The sequence below is a fragment of the Paralichthys olivaceus genome, chromosome 2, assembly GCF_024713975.1.
Source record: "Paralichthys olivaceus isolate ysfri-2021 chromosome 2, ASM2471397v2, whole genome shotgun sequence".
NCBI lineage: Eukaryota > Metazoa > Chordata > Actinopteri > Pleuronectiformes > Paralichthyidae > Paralichthys > Paralichthys olivaceus.
The window spans coordinates 18,265,722-18,291,285 of NC_091094.1; the positions used below are offsets into that span (position 1 = coordinate 18,265,722).

Sequence of the window (25,564 nt, forward strand, 5' to 3'; positions counted from 1 at the left end):
AGAAAAAAGGGACAAAAAAACAGAGACATATTTAGAAGATGCTCCACACTTTTGTTTCCTTGGCAGTCACACACACACCGCACCTCATTCGTCCTCCTCTAAAGTCCAGACATAAAACTCCATGTGATATGTATGTGGGCTGATCCATTTTCTGATCCACTAACTTGCATCCATTGTGTCCCCTGATCGATTGGCCACAGTAGATACACTGCCTCCGTGTGTGTGACTAACTTGTACCCAGCTTTAGTTTCTCTTCTCTCTCATCATTTCTCTGTTTCCCTGACCACTGTTGCTATGATACAAAGTAGACCAACCAGTGCAGAGGGAGATGGTCTTCCAGGCTATATGTTGGATATTGTTCTCATGCCCACTGGTGTACTCTGCTGATTGGCGCCACAGACATCTGCCAGAGGATGGAAAGAGTGGATGGCGGACTCCTGCCTCAGGAGCCGCGATACATTTGGCTTCCATTCAGCATGGCACAGGCTCGTAAATTATTACATCCTCTCTACACATAACATTAAGGGGTCAATGGAAAAAAAAACACACTGTGAATGGCGTGTGTCTGTTTGCATGTGTGTGTTAAGGTACAGTACAGTATAAGCAGGAGGGGGGTGGTTTTATATTCGTGTGGTACAGTGCCTGCTGATCTGCCCATGGGCCTTCTGTCTCATCTACAGTTCTTGTCTTTTCACGCAATGGGACTCTCAACCCACGGCCTTCCCTTTGCCTCAGGCAACACACTGCATGCTTGCCTGCACGTGTGTGTCTGACTTAAAGTGCTGTGCGCCTGAAAATGTGCTTCACAAATGTGTGATGCTACTTTAAGTTATTGAAAAATTGCCCCTTAGAGAAATCTTGCTCAACATTGCTCCCTAGTGGAGAGAGGGTCAAATGCCAACATGGCAGTTGAGGCACCCTCCACTAGAGGGTCGTTTTTGGCATCACTTTGAGGAGGAGATAAAAATAATAATAAAGAAAAGGCTTATTATTAAACTGATGTCTGAAACACATTTTCAGTGCTGAATGTCATAGTACAATTTTACGTGTCTCATCCATGACAGCGCATTTCTCTGTTGTGTTAAATTGCTTTGGTGAATTTAACCTTCTGTGACATCAGCAGTACTGAAAAGAGGCAAGAAAATGAAATTGAGTCTTAGAGCAGACCAAAAACAATGGGGGTGGGGGGTGTTTATAAACAAATGTTGAACACATTGAGGAAGTGATAAAGCTCCAATTAACCCATGAGTTGAGCTTGAGATAATATCGCCATGGTGATTCTGGCCATACCTTAAATAATTCATGAATGGATGAATAAGAATCTGAATGAAATGTGTGTGTATGTGTCTGTGTGTGTGTGTGGGGGGGGGGTAACAATAATGACCCCAAGAGTTTAGTTGAGGGAGCAAAAAAATGTAAACTATATTCATACATAATATGACCTAAAACTGACACACATACAATCCCCAAGGTACATGCAGAGAGATTCTCACCTTCACTGCCTCTACCACATACACAGGCTCAACACCAAATCATCACATACAGACATAAACACACACACACACACACACCAACATATGGTTAATGAATAAACACACAGCTGGACTGGGAGGCTGTGGGGCTGTCAGAGAAGGAGATCTACGATCCACTGGTCTAATTTTATGCTTTAAGAGGAATAGAGAGACAGATAAACACGCGCACGCACATACACGCGCACACACGCACGGAGAGCATCTGAATTCCTTCAGCATTGAAGCTCTCTCTCTCATCCACATACCGTTTAATGATTAAAAAACACTCTCGAGCCAGCTGCTCTGAGCCGAGACGCTGGCAAACACCGGACTGTATAAAAAAACTGTCCCTATCCCGGCTCAGTCAGAGCACCACCGACGGGACAACTCTCCTTCCGTTATTTATCTGCTGTCGGTTAACCGTGCTCCACACAGTCGCTGGTTCAGCACCAGCGTCCGTGTTTTCGGGACGGCAGGAGGAGGGAGAGAAGGGGGAAGAGCACCGCCGTCATCCATCTCCTCCGCCGTGCCTCCATCCCTCCACCGCCTCGAACATCAGGTCCCTGCCGCCATGAAATTAGAAAAAAACACCGTTATTTCTCTCTTACCTTCCGGCTTGTTTTCGGCAGCCATTTCCCCTCCACCGCGCGCCTCATCCCTCCTCCTCCTCTTCCTCCTCCTCCTCCTCCTCGACTCGACCTAGTGGTGGTGGTGGTGGTGGTGGTGGAGGGGAGGTGAGTGCGTGTGTGTGTGAGAGAGGTGGGGGGGTAGCCACGCGCGTGCACAGAGAGGACAGCTCAAGGAGGGGGGCGGGGCCGAGATGAAGAAGGGGGGGCTGGGTGGGGACGAGCCTGCCGGGTTGAGCCCGCCGATTGGTCCGGGCGGTGATGATTGACAGCGGGGATCCGTGATGGTGACTCGCGGAATTCTCCATCCCTCCGTTTGCTCCCGCTGACCCCGCCCACCCCACCTCCTCGGACGTTCACGCGCACCCCCCTCCCCCCTCCCCTCACTCTCTCCCTCTCTCCTCACACGTCACTGAACGACGTCTGTATTCGAGGACACCTTGACAGCCTCGCGCATCATCATCATCATCATCATCATCATCATGCTCATCATCTTCACACACACACAGACACGTACGTGCACACACGCGCGCACAGAGGGTCGCGTGCGCGCTCCTCTCGTCACACGCAGACCCGGTGGACTGTTGAGAAGCTGCGATGTAAGGTCGCGTCTCGCCATAAAAGATGAACCCTCCCCCTTGAATTTAATGAAAAGAAGAAGTGCGTGAGAGACTTTTTAGATGCGCGTGGGCTGCTGCTGCTGCTGCCGCTGTCACCCGCCGTGGTGCTGAAGCTCGCGCTGGTGCTGAAAGGACAGCTCCACACGCGCCTACACAGGCTGCGATGGTGCACACTCACATACATGCTTCTTTTGAGCTGTGTTACTGAACTGAGGCGAGGACGGGTCAGAGGAGAACCCCCCCACCTCCCCCCAGCGTCCTTGTTGTTGCCTGTCTATTTTGGCTCCGACAGGAATAACGTTGCTCATCGTTAAGTTATATCCTCACTGATGATAGTCTATTTCTAATTCTGCTGTTTTACACTACGCTAACCCTTCCAAAGAGAGTAGGGGCTTAACCGGGACCATTATGTTCCTACTTCAAGCCCTCACTGTCACTCTGTGCCTCGGGCGAGAATATCGCCTTTGCACCAAAGCCTTGTGTTTGACAGAGACAAGAAGCCACTAGACACGCTTCACGAAAAAAAGGATATGTTTTGAATAGTCCGTCCTCAGCTAAGTATTGTCTGTGTGTAAAGAGACACACAGGGTTCTTGGCATCGACTGGGTTCAGGCAGGATGGATGAGAATGATAAATATATATAAATATATATATATATAAGATATGGAGCCAAAATTAGATTTGGTTTAATTAAAACTGTTTAGTGATGGAAGAAACTAAGGCTGGGCGAAAAAACAGTATCAATATTTAGATCAATATATTTTTCATTAATGGCAATATACCAAAAGTCTAATATACAGTATATATATATATGTGTGTGTGTGTGTGTGTGTATATATATATCTATATATATATATAGATGTAATGCTTATGCTTTGAGCAAGAAAAATGAGGTATAACACATTATGATTCCAGATCAGTAAAGTGTTTATCATTCTCTGCTCATAAAGAAGGATTTAAAAAAACAACCTCCACCCAGGTGCAAAAATAAGGGTAACAGCAATAATAATGTGACATGTATCACGATAATAATAAATATCTAGTGATATGATTTTTTTTTTTTAAATCTTGATGATATTATTTTAAAGTGTTTTGTCCAAATTGCATAGACCCAGAAGAAACAATGCTGCATGTGCAGAAAGAACCGAACTAATCTTTGGCCTACAAATGATGTATAGCACAACAAACTTCGAATACATAAAAAAAAATGTAGTGGTGTTTTCACATAAGTGCTAAAATAATAAAATACAATGCTAGTTGAGTATTTTCATACTGCAGTGTTGCTACTTTTACATAAGCTGCTTCCACCATTGCAGCAACTGTGATGCGAATTAAAAAAGAAAGTGTGACTGGCAGCAGGGCACAGAACAGAGAACACGGGAAACAAGACTGGACCATCAAATTGGTAAACTGTGAAACTCCCCAAACCAGAAACAGCCATAATGGATCTCATTAATCTGTAGTGATTAAACCACTGAGCTGTCCTACATATATATATATCAATCAATTTATGAGGGTAGGGGGGTGACAATTTGCAATTATTAATAATAAGTGCACTTTGGTGACTAGTTTGCATGTAGCTTCAAACACAGCTGTGAAAACAGATAAAACTGTCACTCTGACATGAGTTGTTAGTGTAATATTGCTAATATTTGAAGTTACTGTAATTAAGAGTCATTTATTGCCCCCCAGGGTCCAGTGTAGCTGATGGGACACTCGTGTTAATGAGCCTTGTTAGCAAAGACGACGAGTTAGCCTCCGAACTGTTTCATCTGAGGAATAAAGGGAAGAATAAAGATGGTAGCGGAGTGTTTTCTACACACTGACAAACACAGTACTTTGTAAAAAAGTAGATACTCATCCCTGCGCTCTCTCCTCTCGTCTAAATTTGTCCTTTTCCTGTCTCTTTTTTTTCCGCTCAAACAAAACCAGCAGAGGGCGGACGGACAACTTCCGCTTCCCTCGGGGCTGACCAATAAGCTTTCAGAACACTGGAGCGGTGGGCGGGACCGGACCGAATGCGAACATGGCGGCGTCCTTAGACGATGATTTGGAGTTAAACAACCAGGATTACTACTCTCTGCTCAACGTCAGGAAAGAGGTGCGTTTCTGTCTTTGTTATACCACGATCCGCGACGATGATGCTGATTTCTCGGAGCCATGACTGTCGGTTACACTTCCTGTGAGAGAGTCGGTGCATCACCGCTGCGTTGAATAGCGGTCTCCTCCATCAGCACCATGATCCGTGGAGCGGCTGGTGCTGCAGAGCAATGGACCATCAGGGTGTTAAAACATGCACTTTACACGATGCAAGCAATGCACTGTATAATGTTTACACGGATACCATGTGTGCACCTCCCCAGGGCTCGATGGGAGGTTGATAAGAGGCCCGAGCAGGACCTACACTTATCCATCTGGATAACGTTAGGTAACATGGGACTGAGGCAGCCTGACAGGAAAACATTCACTGGTGGCTGTTTCTCAGCTTCTCCTAAATTGGTTGGTTTAATGTAGCAGTGTCCCACCAGCACTCTGGACTGATTGCTGAAAGGATTAGTCAACTGAATGCAAATCAGTCTGCAACAATTTTGACAGTCAAAAAGTGTATAAATACGTGAATGAATGAAATATGTTGCAGAAATCTAGGTTGCAGCCTTTCAAGCCTCGTGAAGACATCCTGCATTAGGTATATGATTTAATTGGTCTGGACTGGTGTTTAGACAAAACCAAGCAATTTAACAACCTTTTACAAACCAGGGAATTAGTCAGTTATTCACCAAAGCACACGGTGCATTAATCGGTAATGACAGTAATTGCTAGCTGCAGTCCTCAAGGAGTGAAACCTGTCCTCTCTCTAATTACAGGCTACGTTGGAGGAGCTGAAGGCGTCGTATCGGAGGCTGTGTATGCTCTACCACCCTGACAAACATCGAGACCCAGAGCTGAAGAGACAAGCTGAGCAGCTTTTCAACCAGGTGCACCAGGCGTATGAAGGTAAATGGGATTTGAACCATTTCAATCTTTATTGCCATTCAACTTGGGGGAAAAAAAGCTGAGCTGAAAACAAAGTGTTCCCTCAGAAATGAAAACAGATTTAACGCCAGACAAAACACAGCAAATACATCTGCATAAACTAAATGGTGACCTCTCTCTTTCCTCTCAGTGCTGAGTGACGCTCACTCCAGAGCCATCTATGACATCTTTGGGAGTAAGGGGTTGGAGGTGGAAGGATGGGAGGTGTGTGTCGTCTTTTTATCTCACATTTGATTGGTTTCGCCAAAATATTACACATTGAGTGTAAATTTATTTCTTATATCTTATGATGATGATGCTGTGTAGGTGGTGGAGAGGAAGAGAACTCCAGCAGAAATACGAGAGGAGTATGAGAGGCTGCAGAGAGAAAGAGAGGAGCGGAGACTGCAGCAAAGAACTAACCCCAAGGTTTTAACATCACATTCCTTTGCCACAGTTACTACTTTCACTTCTTGTGTGGGCCTCTACTTGTATGGGAACTGGGATTCTTGCTGTGAGGCAACAGTACTAACCACTGCATCACTGTGCTATCGTCACAACTTAATTTTGTTTTTGGATCTTTTCCACATTTGCTTCATCATACACCCAATATTCTTCCTTCGTTCGTAATTCATTCTTTCAATCCCTCACCTTCACGCCTTCTTTTTTCAGGGCACCATCAGCGTTGGTGTGGATGCAACAGATCTGTTTGACCGCTACGATGAGGACTTTGAAGAGTTGCCAGGAGGAGGCTTTCCTCATATTGAAATTAACAAGATGCACATTTCTCAGTCCATTGAGGTATAACTAAAAACACACAACACACAACATTTACCTCCTGCACGACCACTTACCTGGTTCAGGATCACTAGAGTTTATCAGACAACACTTCTTTCTTCAGGCTCCTCTGACCAACTCTGACACAGCAGTGCTGTCTGGTTCACTCTCTACACACAATGGGAATGGAGGGGGCAACATCAACATGACTGTGCGAAGGGTTACTTCAGCCAAGGGCTGGGGAGAGGTACACACAAATGCACACATGCATGCATTATATAAAGCACAAATATATCCTCCTACCTGAAGAGGCCTTTTAAAGGATGAATTTCAAGATGGGACAAAACAGCTTTGGTTGGTGATGTGTGTACAGTCCCTCCCCTCTATTTGTACATATGTCTCTGCAGGTGGAGTTCGGTGCTGGAGACATCCTTGGGCCTCTCATTGGGTTAAAGGTGTTTCGCAATGTCACTTCACGGTGGTAAGGTCCAGCTGTTTGACATGTGGAACAATAGCACTTACTGTACAAACAGAAGAACAAGATTCTCCTTCTCTTTAATTTAGTCTCTTATAAATCTCTTTGTCTTTTCTCTGTCCAGTTTCTTGACAGCCCAGTGTGGTCTGCAGTTCTCTCCTCGAGGTCTGCGACCAAGCTGCTCTCTGATGACAGCACGCCACCTGGACCAGAACACCATGGGTTACCTCCAGTGGCGCTGGGGGCCAAATAGCGCCATGACCACCAGTCTGGTCCGAGACACAAAGAGCAGCCACTTCACTTTAGCTCTGCAGGTACACACAAATACATTCACCAATACTGCCACTGTTTGTCATTAGGATTATTACATTGCAGTACGTTAACATTTCTGTTAATGTCTCCCGACCCCATCCTCTTATAGCTGGGTGTGCCACACTCCTACCTGATGATGAGCTACCAGTACAAGTTCCAGGATGAAGACCAGACCAAAGTCAAAGGCTCTGTCAAGTATGTCTGACATAAGAATTGTTCTCTCTTTAAAAGAAATCGGGATTATGAGCAAATATATGACAATGCACAAAATTATATATACTGTTTATTAGCTGATACGATTTTCATATCAGGGCAGTTTGAAAGGAAAACTGAACACCAGCCGTTTTTTTGCTGACGTCTGGAAGAGGTGCAGCTTTCACTGCTGGGTGTGGTCAGATGTGCACCTCTTTGCTTTTCTACCTGGTTTCAATTTGTTGTATTTTTTTTTTTTTTTAAGAAATGTTTTTATATCCTGTTAAAATTTAAAAAAAGGTTTGGTAATAATTCCTAAAGAAAACAAGAGAACTTAGCTTTTATATCCTTGTACGTCAAATATCCTTTATAAACCATTTAATAACATGACTTCGAAGTCACAACTTAATTGACTTGAGTGCTTAGTGCATAGACAGGGAAATAAAAGACAATGACAGGACATAGGCAGCATTAAAAGAGCAGCAGTAAGCAACTACACCATCCATCCATTATCTATACAGCCTATCCTTTGAGCGTCATGGGGGCCAACAATCTGCATGTGTTTGGTCTGTGGGAGGAAGCTGGAAAAAACCCACACAGACATGAGGGGAACATGCAAACTCCACACAAGAAGCTGGGATTCAAACCAGGGAACCTTCCTGCTGTGATGGGACAGTGCTAACCACTGTGCTACTGCAACTACACCACATAGGAGAAAAATATAAAAAAGGAGCCTCACTCAAAAAATAATAAAACAATCAAGTCAATTTACAAATAATGAAAGAAAACATACACGTTGTTAAAACTGCCATTAGACACAAAAGCTATATTTGATCCCTGAGCGTTTGAATCCAGTTCTATAGGCTGTTTACACTGTCTCATTCTGCCCGTGTGATTGCCTTCAATAGCTCAGCCCCATGTCTCTGTTCACTCCTGGCTCCCTCTCTCTCCAGGACAGGCTGGTTTGGCACCGTGGTGGAATATGGAGCAGAGAGGAAGATCAGCAGACACAGTGTCCTGTCAGCCACTGTCAGCGTCGGCGTCCCGCAGGGAGTCACGCTCAAGATCAAGTACTGGCCAACCCAAAACATTACCTCACTCCACTGTGGGTCTCTGTCCTGATGCGTGATTATCTAACTCACATGCATGTTTGTGCTGGTGTTTGCATGCAGGTTGGCGCGTGCCAGTCAAACCTACCTGTTTCCAGTCCACCTGACGGATCAGCTGCTGCCCAGTGCCGTCTTCTACGCCACCGTGGGACCCCTTCTGGTTTACTTGGCCATCCACAGACTGGTTATCATCCCGTATACACATGCACAGAAAGAACAGTCAGTACAGCTCCTCAGTCAGCATCCCTCTTTGTCAGAGTAGATAATCAATTTTACCTTAATAAAAAATGTTCATGATTCAGAGGGAATTTAATACATTTCCCTACTAATTATCAAGTTTATTCTAACCTATCTTTTAATGTAATTTGTGTAAGTATAATAAGGAGTTAAATCTTGAAACTTTGTTCTTAAGCTAAAGACAACTCTATCCCCCCTGATTTGGGCAGACGTGCATATTTTCAGCCGTGGGTGTCGTTAGTACTAGAGAGTGTTTTACTCATGTCTCTGATGAATCCTAGCGGGTGATTGTTGATGTCTGCTTTGTCTGTCTGTGTGCTTCACAGAGAGCTGGAGCTGCAGAGGAAAAGCTCCGCCACAGACATCGCCAAGAAGAAGCAGGAGGCAGAGTCGGCTGTGAGCACTCACACACTCAACATGCAATCAAACACGTATTCATTGTGTGTGTGTCTGTGTGTGTAGGGGATCACTGTTTCTGGGCTCAGCTCTCCTCATCTTGTCTGAAAATCTCTCTCTCCTCCCTTATCCTATTCCTATTTCACACTCCTCCTCCTCCGACTCCCTCGGCTCCTCTGCAGGTTCTGCTGATGCAGGAGTCTGTGAGGAGAGTCATAGAAGCAGAAGAATCCAAGATGGGTGAGGGAAGGCACTCACACAGACACGCACGCACGCACGCACACACACACACACACATATTTACTCCCAGACATTACACCAGGGTGAGAAACTGAGAATCTTTTTAATTTGCAGTCAGACAGAACTTGGTAAAAATCCAAATGTGGAATGCATACACATTTCTCATGGTTGCTGTCAACAGCATAATATACCAGCTCCAGGTTTCTGTTTAGCTAAGTCTGACTTCCATCATCTTCTGCTACGCAGTCAGACGGTGATGATGTAGCCCATCTCCACTCTGAAGTGTTACCTTGTTATGCTTGTACACTAGAGTGCACTCTCAAATAAATCAAAACTGTGACGTCAGCGGGCTAATGGATTTCATGTTATATTAATATAGAGAGTGTATCATTATTTGGAGAGCTGCTCTATGGGATGTGTTCAGGTACCTTCTAGACAATAATTCAAATTGCTCCATATTATTTATATCAAGCAAACGTAGTACATACGACTGTTGTAACCTCCGCCAAGGTTGTTTTAACCCCTGTCTGTTTGCTTGTTGGTTGGTTTGTATGTTTGATTACGCAAAAACTACAGGAGGGATTCCCATGAAACTTGGTGGAAGGATGTGGTATGGGTCAGGAAAGAACCCTTTAAATTTGGTGCTGCGTTTCTTTTTAACATAGCAAGATAGGTCATTGTATTTAACATTTTCACTGATTTCTCAAGGAGTAATTCCTGGATCTTGATGAAAGAAACTATGCGCATTTAGGGTGCTGTTATCTATAAGTGTGTTCGAAGGGGGATTGTTGGGTCTTGGCGGAGGTATGTACTCCACTGTGTCAGTCACAACATTGTTGTTGCATGTGTTTGCACAGCTCATCATTTACAAATATTACACATATCGTATATCACCGTCTAGGCTTGATCATCCTGAATGCCTGGTATGGAAAGTTTGTGTCAGACACCAGCCAGAAACAGGAGAAAGCAAAGGTGATCGACGTCACTTTGCCCCTGCAGTGTCTGGTCAAAGACTCCAAACTCATCCTCACAGAGGCTTCTAAGGTGAGTGTGTGTATATTCACGTCAGTGTATGCAACTGTGCATGAGTAAATCTACCTGTATGCATACGAGTGGTTTATCTGTGTGCAGGTTGGGTTGCCGGGCTTCTATGACCCTTGTGTAGGAGAGGACAAGAGTCTTAAATTGCTGTACCAGTTCAGAGGTGTTATGCACCAAGTCATCTCTGCAGACACTGAGCCTCTACGGATACCCAAGCAATGTTAGTATGCAGCCCCTTTACCTTTACCACCCAATGTTATTCTGTCGCTGCGTGCTAATTACAACATGGCTAACGCTTGTATGCATTATTGCTGTATTGTTGTTTTGCCTTTTCAGCTCACAGAATTGAAGCCGAGTCGTAGGAGCTCACTGCTGTTGAGGCACCAGAGGGCGAACGCAGATAAAACAGACCTTTTGTGAACAGACGAACCCATGAACGGAGAGAACACATGAAAAATAACTTGGTTTCTCTCCTTCAGTCCTCTTCTATCATAGTATTAGTGAATCTGTTTATCGACTTCCTCCACCCCCTCCTTCCTGTGGACCAGGAGTCAACACAGTTTCTACGAGGTCTCACCCCTCGGGTCTCTGGTCGACCACACCTGTCAGAGTTGCTCACTTATCTGCCTGCTGCTGGAGATCTGAGATTGGCTCTGAACATAGTTTTACATGTACACAGAGGGACCTGTGGTCACTGCGGACGTGGTGGCTGTTCCCTTCCATGGTGAGCTAAATGTACAAAGATGCATTTAAAAATGTTTCTTGACATTTGTCAAGACAGGTATAGACAAATAAGCTGTGCTGTAATTTTAACCCTTATCATTGTTGTCTTTGTCCTGTATGTTTTAACACCCTGGTAGTTGAAGCCTAATAATGTTATAACATACCAGTCATGCAAATGTTTAGAGTAACACTATGCAGGACCATGTATTCATGTCTGTGGGCCCGGGGTCGACCATGTAACTGTTAACTTGTTGAAAATGTCTCTTGCTAATTTATTTTGCCTTTCATTGACATGTCTGCTGCTGATTCGGAAACAGGACACAAACTGGTGCTCGAAACTTGTATATGTGTGGGTTTGGAAATACTGGGAGGGAAAGTGTTGGTGATGTTCCGACCTATAGACCATACAAAGGTGGACGATGCATCTCCACTTCCTTCCACTATCCAGAAATGGAGCTAAAATACCTGAATACTACCATCTTGCACATTTAAAACCAGAGTCTGTGCACACCGATGATGAGCACTGTCATATGACATTTCACCCTGATTTTATAGCATCAAATAACTAATTAAATTAAAACCAACATGGAGCTCCATGGGCTCATGCTGGGGGATATTTCTCACATCTCAGACTAGACTGAATTTTAAAGACACAAAATCCTCATGGGTTTGATTTGTGTGTGTTTATTGATTGACTCTGTGCAGTTTCAGCCAAAACCCTTTTTTTTTTTTTGTCCTTACTATAATTTTTTTGAATGCTATAGTTCATGCATCACTGGTGTGTATCTGGCAGACAGCCAGTGATAACAGTAAATATGGATTTAAAATGTGTTTCAAATGGAGATATAAATGAAGGATCTTTTTTCTGGTTGGGATGCGACCACTAGAGGGCATAGATCAACACTGTCTCTGCTGCTGAAGAGCTCACTGTGACAATAACTTGTGACTGGACCTGACCTGAGCCACACAAATCATTTTACCCAGTATATGTGAATTTGGTGTTAAAAAAACAGGAATGTGCATCATTTCTGTGCCATATCTTCTACTACTCTTTGTTTTCTCTATTCTGAGTTGAATTTCTGAAATGCAGTGCCACTTCTTTTTTGTATAGATACATAAAGTACAGTTTTCAGACGTCATGTTTATGCCTGTCATTAAGTGATAATCTATACTGTTACTCACCTTTGGTAGCCATTTTTGATCAGTGAGGTGAAGCTGACATGAAATCTTGTATCCCATGATGCACTTTCTTTTGAGATGTAGTTGTGTGGCGGAGATGTCCCAATGTGTGTCCACTGGAGGTGGATTTGCACTGTAACTGCAAAGGGAAGAGTGAGAGTTAGTCATTCCTCATTTTATCTGGGAACGCTGTAATGAGTCATGATCCTTGTGCACTCGACTGTATGATAGAAATGATACAAGTATTTTACTGAACACAATATTTTGCACAAAATGTACAGTATTTAAAGCAAAACTGTGTCTACTTGGGAAATAGCTCTTCATTGATCTCTCATGCAGCAGTGATTGGTCCATTTGTCTTCACATGGCGTAGTCTCCTGATAGATTCTGATTTTGCCATTAGTGGCAAATTCATGGATCTTCTGTCTCCACAGTGAGATAGTTGTGTTAACTTTAAGTCGCAGTTACAGCAGCCATTTTGCACTGAACCTGATTCCAGTTTTGTCTCCTTTTTAATTATGAGTTGTCTGTCAAGCATTTTTACAGGTCGGCTCTGCTCTAGTGCCACCATGAGGCCAGCAGAAAGACTGCACCCTGCTGTTGCTTCCCAACCCATCATCCGAACTGACCCACGTTATGTAAATGTACTGAATGGTTGAGAAGCCTGTATTCTTTGTCCTGTAAAGACAACAGTAAATGTGAAGGGAAAAACCATGTGTGGTGTTTGATTTTAAGAGCACCGTAGAAGAAAGATGGATTCAAATATGCACTGACATAGAAGTCAGAAAGACAAAAGGTTAAAATGGTAACTCTTTATTTACAATAGTTTACAATAGTTTCACAGAAACAGTTTGCACCACAGTACAGACAACGCTTTCTCAATAGGGGAATAGGACAACCCAGGATCAGAATAAACGAGCTGTATCACAATGAGCATTGTTGACATTATTAATCTGAAGTCTTCAAGACGCAGACAAATGTTAGGAACTTGTGCCTGAAGGCATCTTCAGGTTCTCCTCAAGACATGAACGTCCTGAGAAACAGCAAATGATTTCAGGTCTTGAAACGCCTTTACAAAATAAAAACACATCAGGACCTGGGTGATTGCTGGGTAGGATCCAGTTAACCAACATATGTAAATACTAGAAGACAGATGAAAAGTCTTGTTCTTACATACCAAAAATTCATCGTGTGTGTTAGTCGTTCCCTGGTCAAGTCATCGATTCTGCATTGTAAAACCCATCCTGGACTAATATCCAAGGTTGTGAGTCTAAAATCTGTTACTCTACAGTATGGCTTTTGTGTAATCAGTAACAACATGTAGCCTACACAGACAGGCCCAACAGCAGATGGCACATGAATAACAAAGCTTAAAATCTTTCCTCCAGATTACAACAAGTCTTAAGGGGAAAAGGTGTCCTAAAAAACTAAAAAACTTTTTCCATTAAACTTGCTGCATATGGAAGTAACTGATGACTGCTGTGAAAATCCTCGCAAGAGGTGGTAAGAGACTGAGATCTGTTCTTCTGATCTGACCCTTCAGAGACAAACAACACACTGACCCTGCCAACGGTACTATGCTGATATCCAATTCTCCCTCTTACAAAAGACCTTAAACCATGTGGCTTAGTTGAGACAAGTCATAGCAGCACATGCAACACCCTCGCAGTGTTAACCATTCAAACAAACACACTCACATGCATAATGTCAACTGGACACTTAAAAGAATCTCTCTAACCCCACTATTCCAGTTATGATACGTTTTTTGTGTTGATACTCTAATAGGACGGCCACAGCGGTTCCCTTCTATAAATATATTCGTCTCTGTGTTGAGCATGACACATTTTGAAAACTGAGGAAACGTTAAATAACTGTTTGTGAACAACGCAACTCTCTAACCCTGTCTTGAAATACAGCAAAATCATGTTGACCACATTGAACAGAGGACAACTTTACTGAGAACTGAGTATCTGGGTCTTTAACTGTAGGATAACAAATTATTTTTATATGAAAGAACTTCTGGTGACATAAGAACACCATTTGAACAGCGTGAGAAAGCTCCACTTGTAGTCAAGCAACATCTTGATTCAGAGGCTGGAAGACAACTTGTGAAGTAAAAGGAACAAGCGTTTAGTTCAGTTGTACGGGCTTAAAGCCTCTGTGATATTTTTTCACAGTGTCATAAATAACAAAACAGAACAACAGACGGATGAAGCAGATGCAGACTCTAGTCTTATCCTACATCTTTGTTCTATTGGTTTATACCTCAGCTTAATACTATAGCACCATCTGAAGCAATTAAAACAAGGCTTAACTTATTTTCTTTTTATAAACGGTTAATTATGTAACATTTTTAGAGGCATCTTAGAGAAATAAAATCCAGTTTCATCAGAAAGACATACCTGTCCATGTGACAGAAAAGTAAGATGGATTTAGAACTAAGAAAAAAAAGTGAGAAAAAGTGCAAAAAGTCTTTCCCACAGATCCCAGCATGCACCATAGTGGGTGGCAGTTGTGAGGGTTTTCTCTCAATATGGCAGTTCAAATGTTTCCAGTGTTCACAAGACATCAAGTCCCAACAGTAGCGGTTTGCTGCTATGCTAATATCATCTACAGACAGACTTCTATTCAGTGATTGCCTTACGCAGACTCTGTAGGAAAGCAGAAACAAACCTTGGTAAATCCAAATTAGCACTCCAACTGTTTTCAAATGGAATAAGGGCTTGGGATAGGTCCACCAAAAGTGTATATAGAAAATGTGGGTTCATGGCTGACCATGAGGGACAGAGACTGAGTGGTCGAAGACCTGATACTGAGGAGGGGTCAGTCCAACAGGTGGAGAGTAGCAGGAGAGGAAGTGGTAAGAGTTTAGGATTCAGATTGGGGTCAATCTAGCAGGTGTTTGCGCGGGCCTACGCGTGAGCGATGGGAGCGGCGGGCATCTGGGACTCCATGTGTCTCTCGGCAGCTATGGCAGACGTATGTCTCTGGCACATGGCTCTTACGGATCTTGGCGCAAGAAAGGTGGATCCAGGTGTTGCACTTGTTACACTCGATCATGGCCCGACCCGCAAAAGGCTTCATGCAGAAACATGTGACCAGGTCCCACGAGTCGTCATCTGAAGAGACAAGAGAGAATCCACTGAGTCAAGTTTGTCCACATTGTCCAACTTATACCAATTCAATATACACAACGAAACAAGGTCTCACCTGAGTCTACCATGATGTCCTCATCCTCTCCCGATCCATCTTCGTCTCTGAAGACCACCTGTTTCCCCTGTCGGAACACCGTTCTGCTTCCTGAAAAGCCCTCCACCTTCTGTACCTTTACCACTCCTTCTTCGATGTCTCGACCACCCCAGTTACTGTGCTCCTCTTTGGGCTCCTCTTTGCAGGGGGACGGGCTAGGCAGATGCTGGGAGTGAAGTGGAATGCTGATATCATCTTCAGGCTCTTCTTTGATCATTCGGCCACCAAAGGACACAGGGAACTGCATGTCTGGTACTGGCAAGATCGCCTCCTGAGTCTCATCGACCTTGTCTGCCTGATGCTCCTTTCTCCTCTTCTTCTTCAGCTTGTCAGCTTTCCTGCGGTCATCTGGGTGGAGGGTGGTGATTGTTTGCTGTGGAAGACGAAAAAAAGCGTCATGTATATCAAAAGGGGTGAAAGTGAACAAGTAAAATTGTTTTTAAGGTGTGATGGGACATCAATTCAACTAACATCTCTCTTGATGTGACTGGACAGTGTGGATCCTGACTGTGGACGTTTCCTGCTCCTGTCCTGCGGGACCTTTGTAGGGCGCTGTGGGCATGAGGACGGGGGTCCTGAGGTCCAGCCATCACTGTCAGCTGTGCTGCCTGTACTGTTGGGGGGGCTGGAACTACTACGCAGTGGAGAGTCCTGTAGCAATAAATGGACAAGTGGCAGTCAGAGAGTTAAAAATCACATCAGGAGAAATAGCTAATGTTAAAATGACAATTTTTTACAAACATTCAACAAATAGAGGATTATCAATCAGTACTTTGCCACTGAACTAAGCATTAGCATTATATTGTAGCATTATATCCTGCTTATGTTGCCATTGCAGCTTCAGACTATACAGATTTGGAGACATGTAATTCTTATGTAAATTGCTGTTTTGACTGAAACCATGGAGTCTATACATATCTACTTCTTAAAATGTAAGATTATTTTAAATGATCCATATACTATCTCAAGAGGCACAAAATCCATTAAATCTTTGATAATATATTGTCTTCATTAATTCACCACAAACCTCTTGATTGAACATAGTGTAAGACTTTTAAAATGCAGTCATCCACTCCGTATGTCTTTTCATTCGATTTTGTTTTCTTTCTACTTTACTATGTTATTTTAACTGTTTAAGTGACTTAAGCTTGTTAACATTAGGAACCATTATGTAACTCTAAGAAACATTCCTTAGGTGAACAAGTGTGCTAGCTTCGCAACAACAAAACAGGTGGTTGTGTGACGATGCATGTAAAGGAACGATCGGCTTCATTTACTCACCTCTTGGGGGTATGGGATGTAACCGGCATAGGCCAAGACAAAAGTGCAAAACTTGTTAAAATCCTCCACTGTCCTCCTCCTCCTGAATGGCGGACTGAAACCCTGAAACACAATCAGGTCGTTGAGACACAAGCTGTATCATACCAACACATCTCGACATGGCGTCAACATTAAGAGCTGATCGCCACAGTCACTGTTGACTGACACTGAGTGCTGATTCGGGACGAAACAAAACCACAACCGGCTGATTAACACGGGATAAAGTTTGATTACCTACAGGGACATTTCTTTCTGGACTTGCCTGGGAACCTCCTTTACCAACCCCCACCGATTAGCACATTTAAAACGACAGCTAACGTTAGCTCGATCGGATAGCAAACACAGCAGATAAGAAACTAATGCTAAGGGGCTAGCTGCTGGCTAGAGTCGGTGGAGTTTAACTGACGAATAAAACCATGACGGTATACACGACTTCACATTGAAGACAACCACAGAGTCTGATAAGCATCAGTGTTGCTCAACTGTTAGTCGACAGTAAACCCATGTAGCGTCGTTAGCCAACGCTAATGTTAGCACGCTCCGCAGTGATGAAGAAGTGTTTTCTTATCGATCAAGCCTCAAGCTAACGCTAGTTTCATACGAGGCATCTAAGTTACTCACAAAGTACCGTCCAAAGAATCGTTAACGACACATTCACATACAGAATGTGAGGCTTTAGACATGCAAGTTAGCCGTGAGTGCTTTACGTTAATAACGTATGCAGCAGTAGCTATATTATATTATGTAAACATGAGCACAGTAGGCTAACGCTAAGCAGCAGCTACCACACCGTGTGATGACAGACCTCACGGTGCTGGGGGGTTGACGTCTGCTAACGTCGTTAGCCGTGACTGCAAACAACTCAGCATGAAACAGTTACATAAAACACTTACCTCCGACTGAAATGCGTGAGATGTCGATGGGTCGATGTCGCCCATCTTTCCCGAACACCCGACCACCTGGCGTTTGGTCGATAACGTGACAGTCTACAGCGGCGGGCTGCTCGATGCCACCATAAACACCGAGCACACCGAGCTAACACCTACCGCTAAGGCTAACGTTAACGGTACCTATGCTAAACTCGAAGCAACAGCGTTCACTCAGTTTGCCACCGAGATTACATGGCTTGGACCAGCAACAACTGATCCAGAGTCAGCCAGTCGGATCAAAGTTATAGAAAAACGTGTCTCCCGTGAACCGTGGACGATTCTACTACGCGTCCATCAACCTCCTGCCCGGTAACGTCTCAGTTTCACCCAGTGAACTGACGGCGATCGTCGCTGCTGCTGGGGGAGCGGTTCACTTCAGCTGTCACTCCTCTCTTCTTCTTCTCCTCTGTGTATATGGAAGCGAGTGAACGAAACAGGTGCATTACTGCCCCCCTTTGGTGTGGAGCTTGTGTCAGGTTCTGAACATGGACTGTATATAATCTGAATGAATGAATGAATAAATAAATAATACCTCCCTCTAGACATGTTTCAAGACTGCTGTGAAAGAAATGAACTACTGGACACAGTACTTTCTTCTTCTTCTTTAAAAACATTTCTAACTGTAAGATATTTGTTGTAAATACCCAAAACACAAACACTCTGTGAGCCTGTTAATTATTACAAGTCTTTCCCCCGAGATGAAGCCTTAGTTGTGTCAGCAGTGTGTTTAAGGTCATTTTCTGGCCACATGACATAATTCCTCCTGATTAGTTTGGATGCATTTCTCTCATTGCTCTGTAAACTGGCAGACAACCCTAACACTAATGCAACCATCATTTGTTACAATAAAGTACTTCACAGATGACCCTGTAGCCTTTTTCTCTCTACATACCTTGGCCACTACATCAATTTGGTTTGGTGTCATTGCTCTAGAAATCTTGGTTTATTCTTTTTAACAACAAGCACATTCTTCACAAGAGAATCTCAAGGATAAACCCAAGTAGACATTTTGAGCTCTTTAAAACACCTCTCATATGCATGTTAAAATATTTTGGCTCATTTGAAAAATAGGTTTAAACCACAGACTGTATATAAAGATGGACGACGCGTCTCTACTTCATCCAACATCCAGTGTGTCCTCTAGCAGTCTTCTAAGTCCTCTGATACACTCCAGCAGTGGTTAACAGGTGAGTCAAATCACAGGTCAAAATCACAGCAAGATATTTTGATAATCTGAATCTTTTTTTATTTCACTATATCGCACTGACACAGAGATTCAGGCATGGATAGTGATCTCAGTCATGGCATCAACAGACGCAGAATCACTTCCTGTTTGGCAATTTGTCCTCTCAGTCAAAGCACATTGTTTGTCTTGTTGCTGCAATGCTTCATACTGAGCTACAGGCACGTGCACAGACATTTTTGGGAGCAGGTGCTCAAGCCAAAAAAAATATATTCATAAAATTAAGAAAAAACACAGTAGGATATATTTCACTTATATATTTATTTTTAACACAATCAACACAGTCTAATCAAATAGGGTCACTCAAATTATAAAATTGAATAAATATATGAATAACAGGCAAAATATGTCATATTTTGCTGACAATGTACAGAAGTCATTATTTTTAAAAAGGTTTACTGAAGGAATAATTACACACCTAATGACCTTTTTATTTTATCCGTACCACACATAATGCTCTTTATTTTTTAACATCTGATAAGATGTGAAAATAAAACAAAAAAAACAAAAAAATAATAAAAAGTAAAAAAACAACTTCAATATGTTCTGTGGTCAATGTCATCACACCCACTCAGTCCTCATCTTTTGTCGGAGGCAGTTGTTTACATTTTTTAGGTTTTTTGCCTGTATCAGAGAGAGGAGACATTTGAATGAGCCCTCATTTTCACAGTAGACTTTTAGTTTTATCTAAACTAAAAGTCTACTAAACACCAGCTAGTTAGTTTTAAATGTAAAATGTTTGGTTTGGTTGACTGTACATATCAAGCAAATGCACAGGTTAGGGTCAATGGGACAGTATCTTAAACATTTGCACTAAAGAGAGGTACAAGCTAAGGAGATCCTCTCTCCCCACAATTATGCATGGAACCTTTAGCTGAACACATCAGACAAAACTAAATTATAAGATGATTAAAAATTGGAAAAGAAGAACATAAACTGGCCCTTTACACAGATGATGTGATGGTGTTTCTCACAAATGTCAAGCCATCGCTATTGTTAATGGAAGAAATAAGTATATATAGCTCATTCTCAGGTTATAAATTAAATATTCATAAAACAGAAGCCATGATAATAGGAAAACAAATGGATTAAAAGGATTTAAGAGAAAATTCAACTGTAACTGGAAATGTACGGAAATGGTTAGGTTCCGGCAAGTGTTTTGAAAATATCTCATAAGTATTATATACCAAATATTTCTTAGATTACTGCAAATAAGAAGTTATTTAAGAAATAAACAGATAAAGGACATGGAGGATATTCCCCCTTATTGAAATATGTTATGAAAAATTATCATGGAAAACTGAAAAATAGAATAGGCAGTGTCTACAGAACATTACAAGGGAAGGATGAAACAAATGTTGGTATTATGAGGACAAAATGGGAGAAAGAGTTGGGAATACCAATGACAGTTGAAGAATGAAATTCATAAAACCACCAATTCCTTATTTTGGAGAGAATTTGTCTGGAAAATAAATATGAGACAACTTCTTGACACCAGAAATGATTTCCAAGTATCAAGGAAAACTAAGTTCTCAGTGCTGGAGGAACATGCCGTGAAAGTAATGCAAATTGAAACATTTTTTTTATTCATTTAAAATATTAAATGCATTTTGGTTTTTTAAATTTATTTTTTAGAATTTTGAGAACCACAGCACTGAAACCAATAACAAAAGGGTGGAAAACAAACAAATACCCTGAGATTAAGATTTAGATTCCTCTTTATGGTCCCACACACAGCATGCAACATGCAAACATGGGGAAATTTAACCTCTGTATTTAACCCATCCGTGGGAACAGAGCACACACGGAACACACAGAACACAATCCACACAGTGACCACACACGGAACAACCATGAAGGCGCCCGGGGAGCAATTGGGGGGTTCAGTGCCTTGCTCAAGGGTACCTCGGCTATCACACATCAAACACCCAAGTTGAATATGATGAATAAAAGCTATATTTTTAATCTAGATATAATAGCTGTGTCTGATCTCTGACAGAAACTGGGCACTGATGAAATTGTGTGAAAAAGAGTCAAAGTTTGGGCATCTAAATCCACCTGATCATTAGCTGACATTTGATTTGCATACACAGTGAGCTGAAGGGCAGACTTTGAATTTGTCATAGCTTACTCAGGTCTGTAAATTGTCTGTAAACACGCAATGTGTGATAAATGAGTGGAATATTTCAAATGTAAACCCTTTATGTGAAAAGCAATTCCAAAATCAGGTTCATGTTATGAAAAACATTGATTACGAAATCTTGACTGCAAAGAAACCAGGTAGGATGAACACAGAGTTTTCTTCACTCTGCACCATGTACTGTTTTTAAAAAGCTCTGCACACAAACAATAAAAAGTGACAGTATTGAGTAGAAGTGTTTGAGGAGGACTCACCGAAGACAAGGAATAACTCTGAAGTAGCTCAGAGAGCAAGAGAGAGAGGGAGAGAACAGCCCGTTCTATCCATCAGACAGGACCGTAGTAACACCAAAGAAGAAGAGCGTTTCACCGGAAACGTGTGTTGTCGTGTTCTGGAGTTCGGAGTGTTTGATTCAGGGTGTTCGCGGGTCTGACAGCTCAACCTCCGTCTCAAACTATAACTTCCACACATGTCGTGTTGAACATGTCGGACAGCAGACTCCTCGGTTTCCGGAGCTTTCTCACGGAGAGGTTCACCTCCGCGGCTGCAGAGGTGTTCGAAGAAGTGGAGTCCATGATGGTGGCTTATCACGAAGAAAACAAACGTCTCAAGAACATACTGCGCGTCGTACTCAGCCCCGAGATTCATCTGCAGAGGATAGGTCTGTCCCTCTTTACATACAGTCTATGGTCTGTCCCTCTGGTTGTAGCTAAGTAGCATTAGCAGAACGCTGCTAAGTTTATGTGTTTCTGCAGTGACACACAATGAGCTCGCTGAAGTGTGTAGTGGAACATAAACAATGTGGGACAAACATTAGATGTCACTTCCTGTTTTCTCTGAAGTCAACTTTCTTTATTTAGTAGAGAAGAATTAGTTATAATCAATGATTAATAATCAATCAATCCAGCAATTAGTTTAAATTTGTAAAGCACCTTTCACACAATAACATAGTTCTTTATACAACGAAAAATGATCCACACACATTCATCTGACACAGATTGAGATGCTTTTACAACATAATTTTAAAAGCAACTCAGACTCCAGACTTACTAAGAGAAGCAAGATTATAGTCAACATATATTTGTGTTTGTCTCCCCCCTCCTACAATAGATGTTGGTGAATGCACCAGAGCAACCACAGATGTCAGAGAGCAGCCACCCGAGCGGAGCAGTGAGGCGGACCAGGAAATATCTGAAACGCCGGCCAAAAAACCCAAAGAAGAGCCGATTGAGTGGGTGGTAGGTTTAGGATCAGAACCAAAACAAGAGCCAGAAGGAGATGACCGAGCAGTTGCCTCAGAATATGTGCAAAAAGAAGAACTAGCAGAAGATGGAAACACGTCATACGTCACTGACACATTCAGCATTCAAGTGGAGAAGTACACCCCTGGCCCTTCGGAGACCGTCTCAGTTGACGGCATGAGTCTTAACGATGAGCAAGCCTCCTCTTGGGACTCAGATTTATCACCAATGCTCAGTAGTGAAGAAAGTGACAATGAAAGTCAGGAAACTCAAAGATATAATGTCACATCATCCAAGGTAAGCTTTACAAAATATTGTTGAAAAAACCTTCTTTTGTTTTTGTGAACGCTATTTATTTGAGTGGCAAAACACAGAGTTCACCTCATGTGCTTAATTATTCCTTAATCACTTTATTTAATACATGTTTTCTAGTAATGTGGAAAATGTGAAGCGTTGTTTGCTGTTTCCTTTAAGTTTTTCCAGACATTGTTGTAAGGTTATTTCTGAAATTTACACAATCTAGTCTCCAGCCAAGAAATCCAAATGTGCTTCGTCTGGCTCACTTAGCCCTACTTTTATTTCATTTTAAAGGTTTTTCGCCAAAACTAAATACCAAAGTCAAACTAAATAACTTGACCTTGACAAAAAGATGCATATACAGTAGTTTCTATGACAGAGCCCCTGGAAATATTCAGGAAAATCTTTTAATAAAAGCAATGGAAAACATCTCAATTGAATAAAGGACTGGAATAGACTGTTTTGTTCACATGCTAGTTTTTCAGAGCATAAATGATGAGTGTTTTCTTTTCTAAAAATGTGAAAATAGATGAAGCCAGAGGAATCCTTTCAGAAAACCATGCTAGAATTACCAAGGTAAGAATGGTGGAACCCTGGCTTAAATTTCTTGATGCACTGTTACTTGTTAGCTAACATAGGTATTAATATTTATCTGTTTCATTTAGGATGAAGCCCCACAAACCATTAATCGCATCATCTGTCTCTAAGGCTTTTTTGGCAAGAATCACTGAAGCCTTTAAGGATTTTCCAAATGACAAGAAGCCTTTGGTAACCACGATGGGCCTCACGGCAGACAAGGAATTGGTGGACTGTGCTTTTGGTAATGTCCCGAAAGGTTGCCCCCTTTCCTACCAATGCCCTGTACCATCAAGTCAGGATTTCATGACTCATAACAACGCCCCCCATCGGCCGTCTCTTCCCCTGCCCCATTACAGACTGGATACAGTATTGGATCTTCCCACCCTCACTGCCCAGGAGCAGGAACATATTAAAGACATGCAGCTCACCAGGGAGGCAGCACATTTTCTGGAGTGCGCCACGCGTGATAGTAAGGAGTCTGCAGAGGAGCGGTGCAAACTGCGCCTGACCAGCTGTTTTAGGGATATCTGCAGACTTGAACCAGGAAGGGAGCAGGCGGAGCTGCTGATATCGAAGATGCGGAATGGGCGCAAGCCTGCACGGATTGATAAGGACATGAAGTCCCAAGCACTTCGCGAATACTGTCGGCATCTGCGTGTGAACTGGTACCCGTGCGGTTTGGTCGTTCACCCGAATGCTCCGTGGTTGGGCGCGCTGCCTGATGGGCTGGTGTACGACCCCAACGAGAGTCACAGTTTCGGGCTGGTGCACATCAAATATATTGGCTTGCAAAGCTTCGGTATGTCTAAGTTTCTGGTCTGCCGGGACGGAGTGTTGACACTGAATACAAGCCACCCGTACTTCTGGAACATCCAAGGGGAGATGATGGTGACGGGTGTGTGGTGGTGTGATTTGTTTGTTTTCTCCAGAAATGATATACTGGTTCAACGCATCTATCGGCACAGAGTTACCATCAATATCATGACGAAGAAGTTGCACAATTTCTTTTTCCATTACTACATGCGAAGTCTGTTATACACCAGTGATAGAGTGTCTGTGGCATCATCAAACTGCTGAACACACATGTTCCTCTCAGGTGCTTGATATTGAGTTTTAACAGATTGTCAACAACTTGAATGTTGTACATTTTCTGACCACATGTTCTACTGGTGTTGTTACCTCCACCAATGTTGGTTTGTCCACAGGATAGATAAAACTGCTGAACAGATTTTCACAAAACGTGCTATAAGGATAGGGCATGGGTCAAGAGAGAACTCCTTAAATTTTGCACTTATCCAGATAAAGGGTTGGATCCAGGTATTTTAATTAGTTAGTTGATGGAGCTTTTTCAACATTTTGTCACAGAATAATTAATCTATCTTGATGAAAACAATTAGGCACATTTAGGGGACTGATATCTATGAGTGTGTTTAATTGTTTGCATCTTATTTGAATTAAAGGGGACTGGAATGAACTCTACTGCATACTGATCTTTCTGATTTGTTCTTTTGAATATGTTTTTGGTAACTTTGTGTTATTGTCTGTGTGTTATTCACATGTAGAAGTATGTGTTATGGATAAGGGAAGAACATGTTACTTTTTGATGTGAAGACGAATTGGGAGAGATCCAGGGAATGTCTTTTCACTTTAACATTGTTAGATAGGACGTGTTCTTTTTTTTGTGGGTGTTTTTTTATCCCACTAATTTCCTAGAAGATTGTGGATCTTGATCAGACATATGGGTAACAATGGGACTGTTGGACCTCAGGGGAGGTACAGTATGTGCTCTACCAAGTGCCATTTTTTTAAATGCTGTATTTTTGTGATCAGTGTTAACATGACTTTTTGTGCAGCACCATCCTTGTTTATATGGGATGACCAACTTCCTATTTCTGTAACTTTTTGGCAAATATATATCTTGTCTGTAGCCCAAATAAATAAATATATTTGTTCTAATATAAGTTGTTTTGATCATTTCTGTTCGTGTCACATGTGACTCATACAGCACTGAGCTCTGGGACTTCAGCAACGACAACATGAAGCTGAAGTTAACAAAAAAAACAAGGGTCAGGGTTTGAATTGTCCTCTTCTCCTGTGGGGGGCGCTGTGTCCACAG

General features: G+C 42.5%; 4 protein-coding genes across 9 annotated transcripts in view; 2 read left to right on the forward strand and 2 right to left on the reverse strand.

Annotated features, from left to right (window-relative positions):
• The window catches only part of LOC109629403 (calmodulin-binding transcription activator 1-like), a 54,855-nt gene extending 52,405 nt beyond the window's left edge, over nucleotides 1–2,450 (reverse strand). For 2 of the 5 annotated variants that reach the window (XM_069510078.1, XM_069510067.1), the window contains exon 1: nucleotides 2,120–2,449. In XM_069510078.1, the coding sequence (XP_069366179.1) occupies nucleotides 2,120–2,144 (25 nt within the window). In that variant the 5' untranslated portion in view covers nucleotides 2,145–2,449. Of the gene's footprint in view, nucleotides 1–2,119 lie in introns of all 5 variants that reach the window. The other 3 variants (XM_069510052.1, XM_020087134.2, XM_069510055.1) reach the window with 2 other exon arrangements.
• Nucleotides 2,451–4,714: 2,264 nt separating this feature from the next.
• LOC109628874 (dnaJ homolog subfamily C member 11-like) lies at nucleotides 4,715–13,161 on the forward strand. Of its 2 annotated transcripts, XR_011238607.1 has the most exons (17): nucleotides 4,715–4,858; nucleotides 5,622–5,751; nucleotides 5,921–5,994; nucleotides 6,097–6,198; nucleotides 6,442–6,570; nucleotides 6,671–6,793; nucleotides 6,954–7,027; nucleotides 7,146–7,335; nucleotides 7,443–7,528; nucleotides 8,479–8,595; nucleotides 8,698–8,853; nucleotides 9,198–9,267; nucleotides 9,450–9,507; nucleotides 10,409–10,551; nucleotides 10,639–10,768; nucleotides 10,885–11,272; nucleotides 12,986–13,161. XR_011238607.1 is itself a non-coding variant. In XM_020086309.2 (16 exons), the coding sequence occupies exons 1-16, from the start codon at nucleotides 4,784–4,786 to the stop codon at nucleotides 10,908–10,910; spliced, it is 1,683 nt and encodes a 560-aa protein (XP_019941868.1). In that variant the 5' UTR covers nucleotides 4,715–4,783; the 3' UTR covers nucleotides 10,911–13,161. The 2 variants fall into 2 exon arrangements, 1 of the variants encoding a protein (XP_019941868.1); XM_020086309.2 differs by having other exon boundaries at nucleotides 10,885–13,161.
• An 86-nt stretch (nucleotides 13,162–13,247) lies between these two features.
• phf13 (PHD finger protein 13) lies at nucleotides 13,248–18,359 on the reverse strand. Its single transcript, XM_020087087.2, has 5 exons — nucleotides 17,913–18,359; nucleotides 16,981–17,082; nucleotides 16,171–16,350; nucleotides 15,661–16,072; nucleotides 13,248–15,569 (listed from the first exon to the last, which is right to left on the reverse strand). The coding sequence occupies exons 1-5, from the start codon at nucleotides 17,955–17,957 to the stop codon at nucleotides 15,337–15,339; spliced, it is 972 nt and encodes a 323-aa protein (XP_019942646.1). The 5' UTR covers nucleotides 17,958–18,359; the 3' UTR covers nucleotides 13,248–15,336.
• Nucleotides 18,360–21,685: 3,326 nt separating this feature from the next.
• Nucleotides 21,686–25,409, forward strand: LOC109628903 (uncharacterized). Its single transcript, XM_020086353.2, has 4 exons — nucleotides 21,686–21,992; nucleotides 22,442–22,869; nucleotides 23,399–23,445; nucleotides 23,535–25,409. The coding sequence occupies exons 1-4, from the start codon at nucleotides 21,815–21,817 to the stop codon at nucleotides 24,523–24,525; spliced, it is 1,644 nt and encodes a 547-aa protein (XP_019941912.2). The 5' UTR covers nucleotides 21,686–21,814; the 3' UTR covers nucleotides 24,526–25,409.
• The last annotated feature ends 155 nt before the right edge of the window (nucleotides 25,410–25,564 follow it).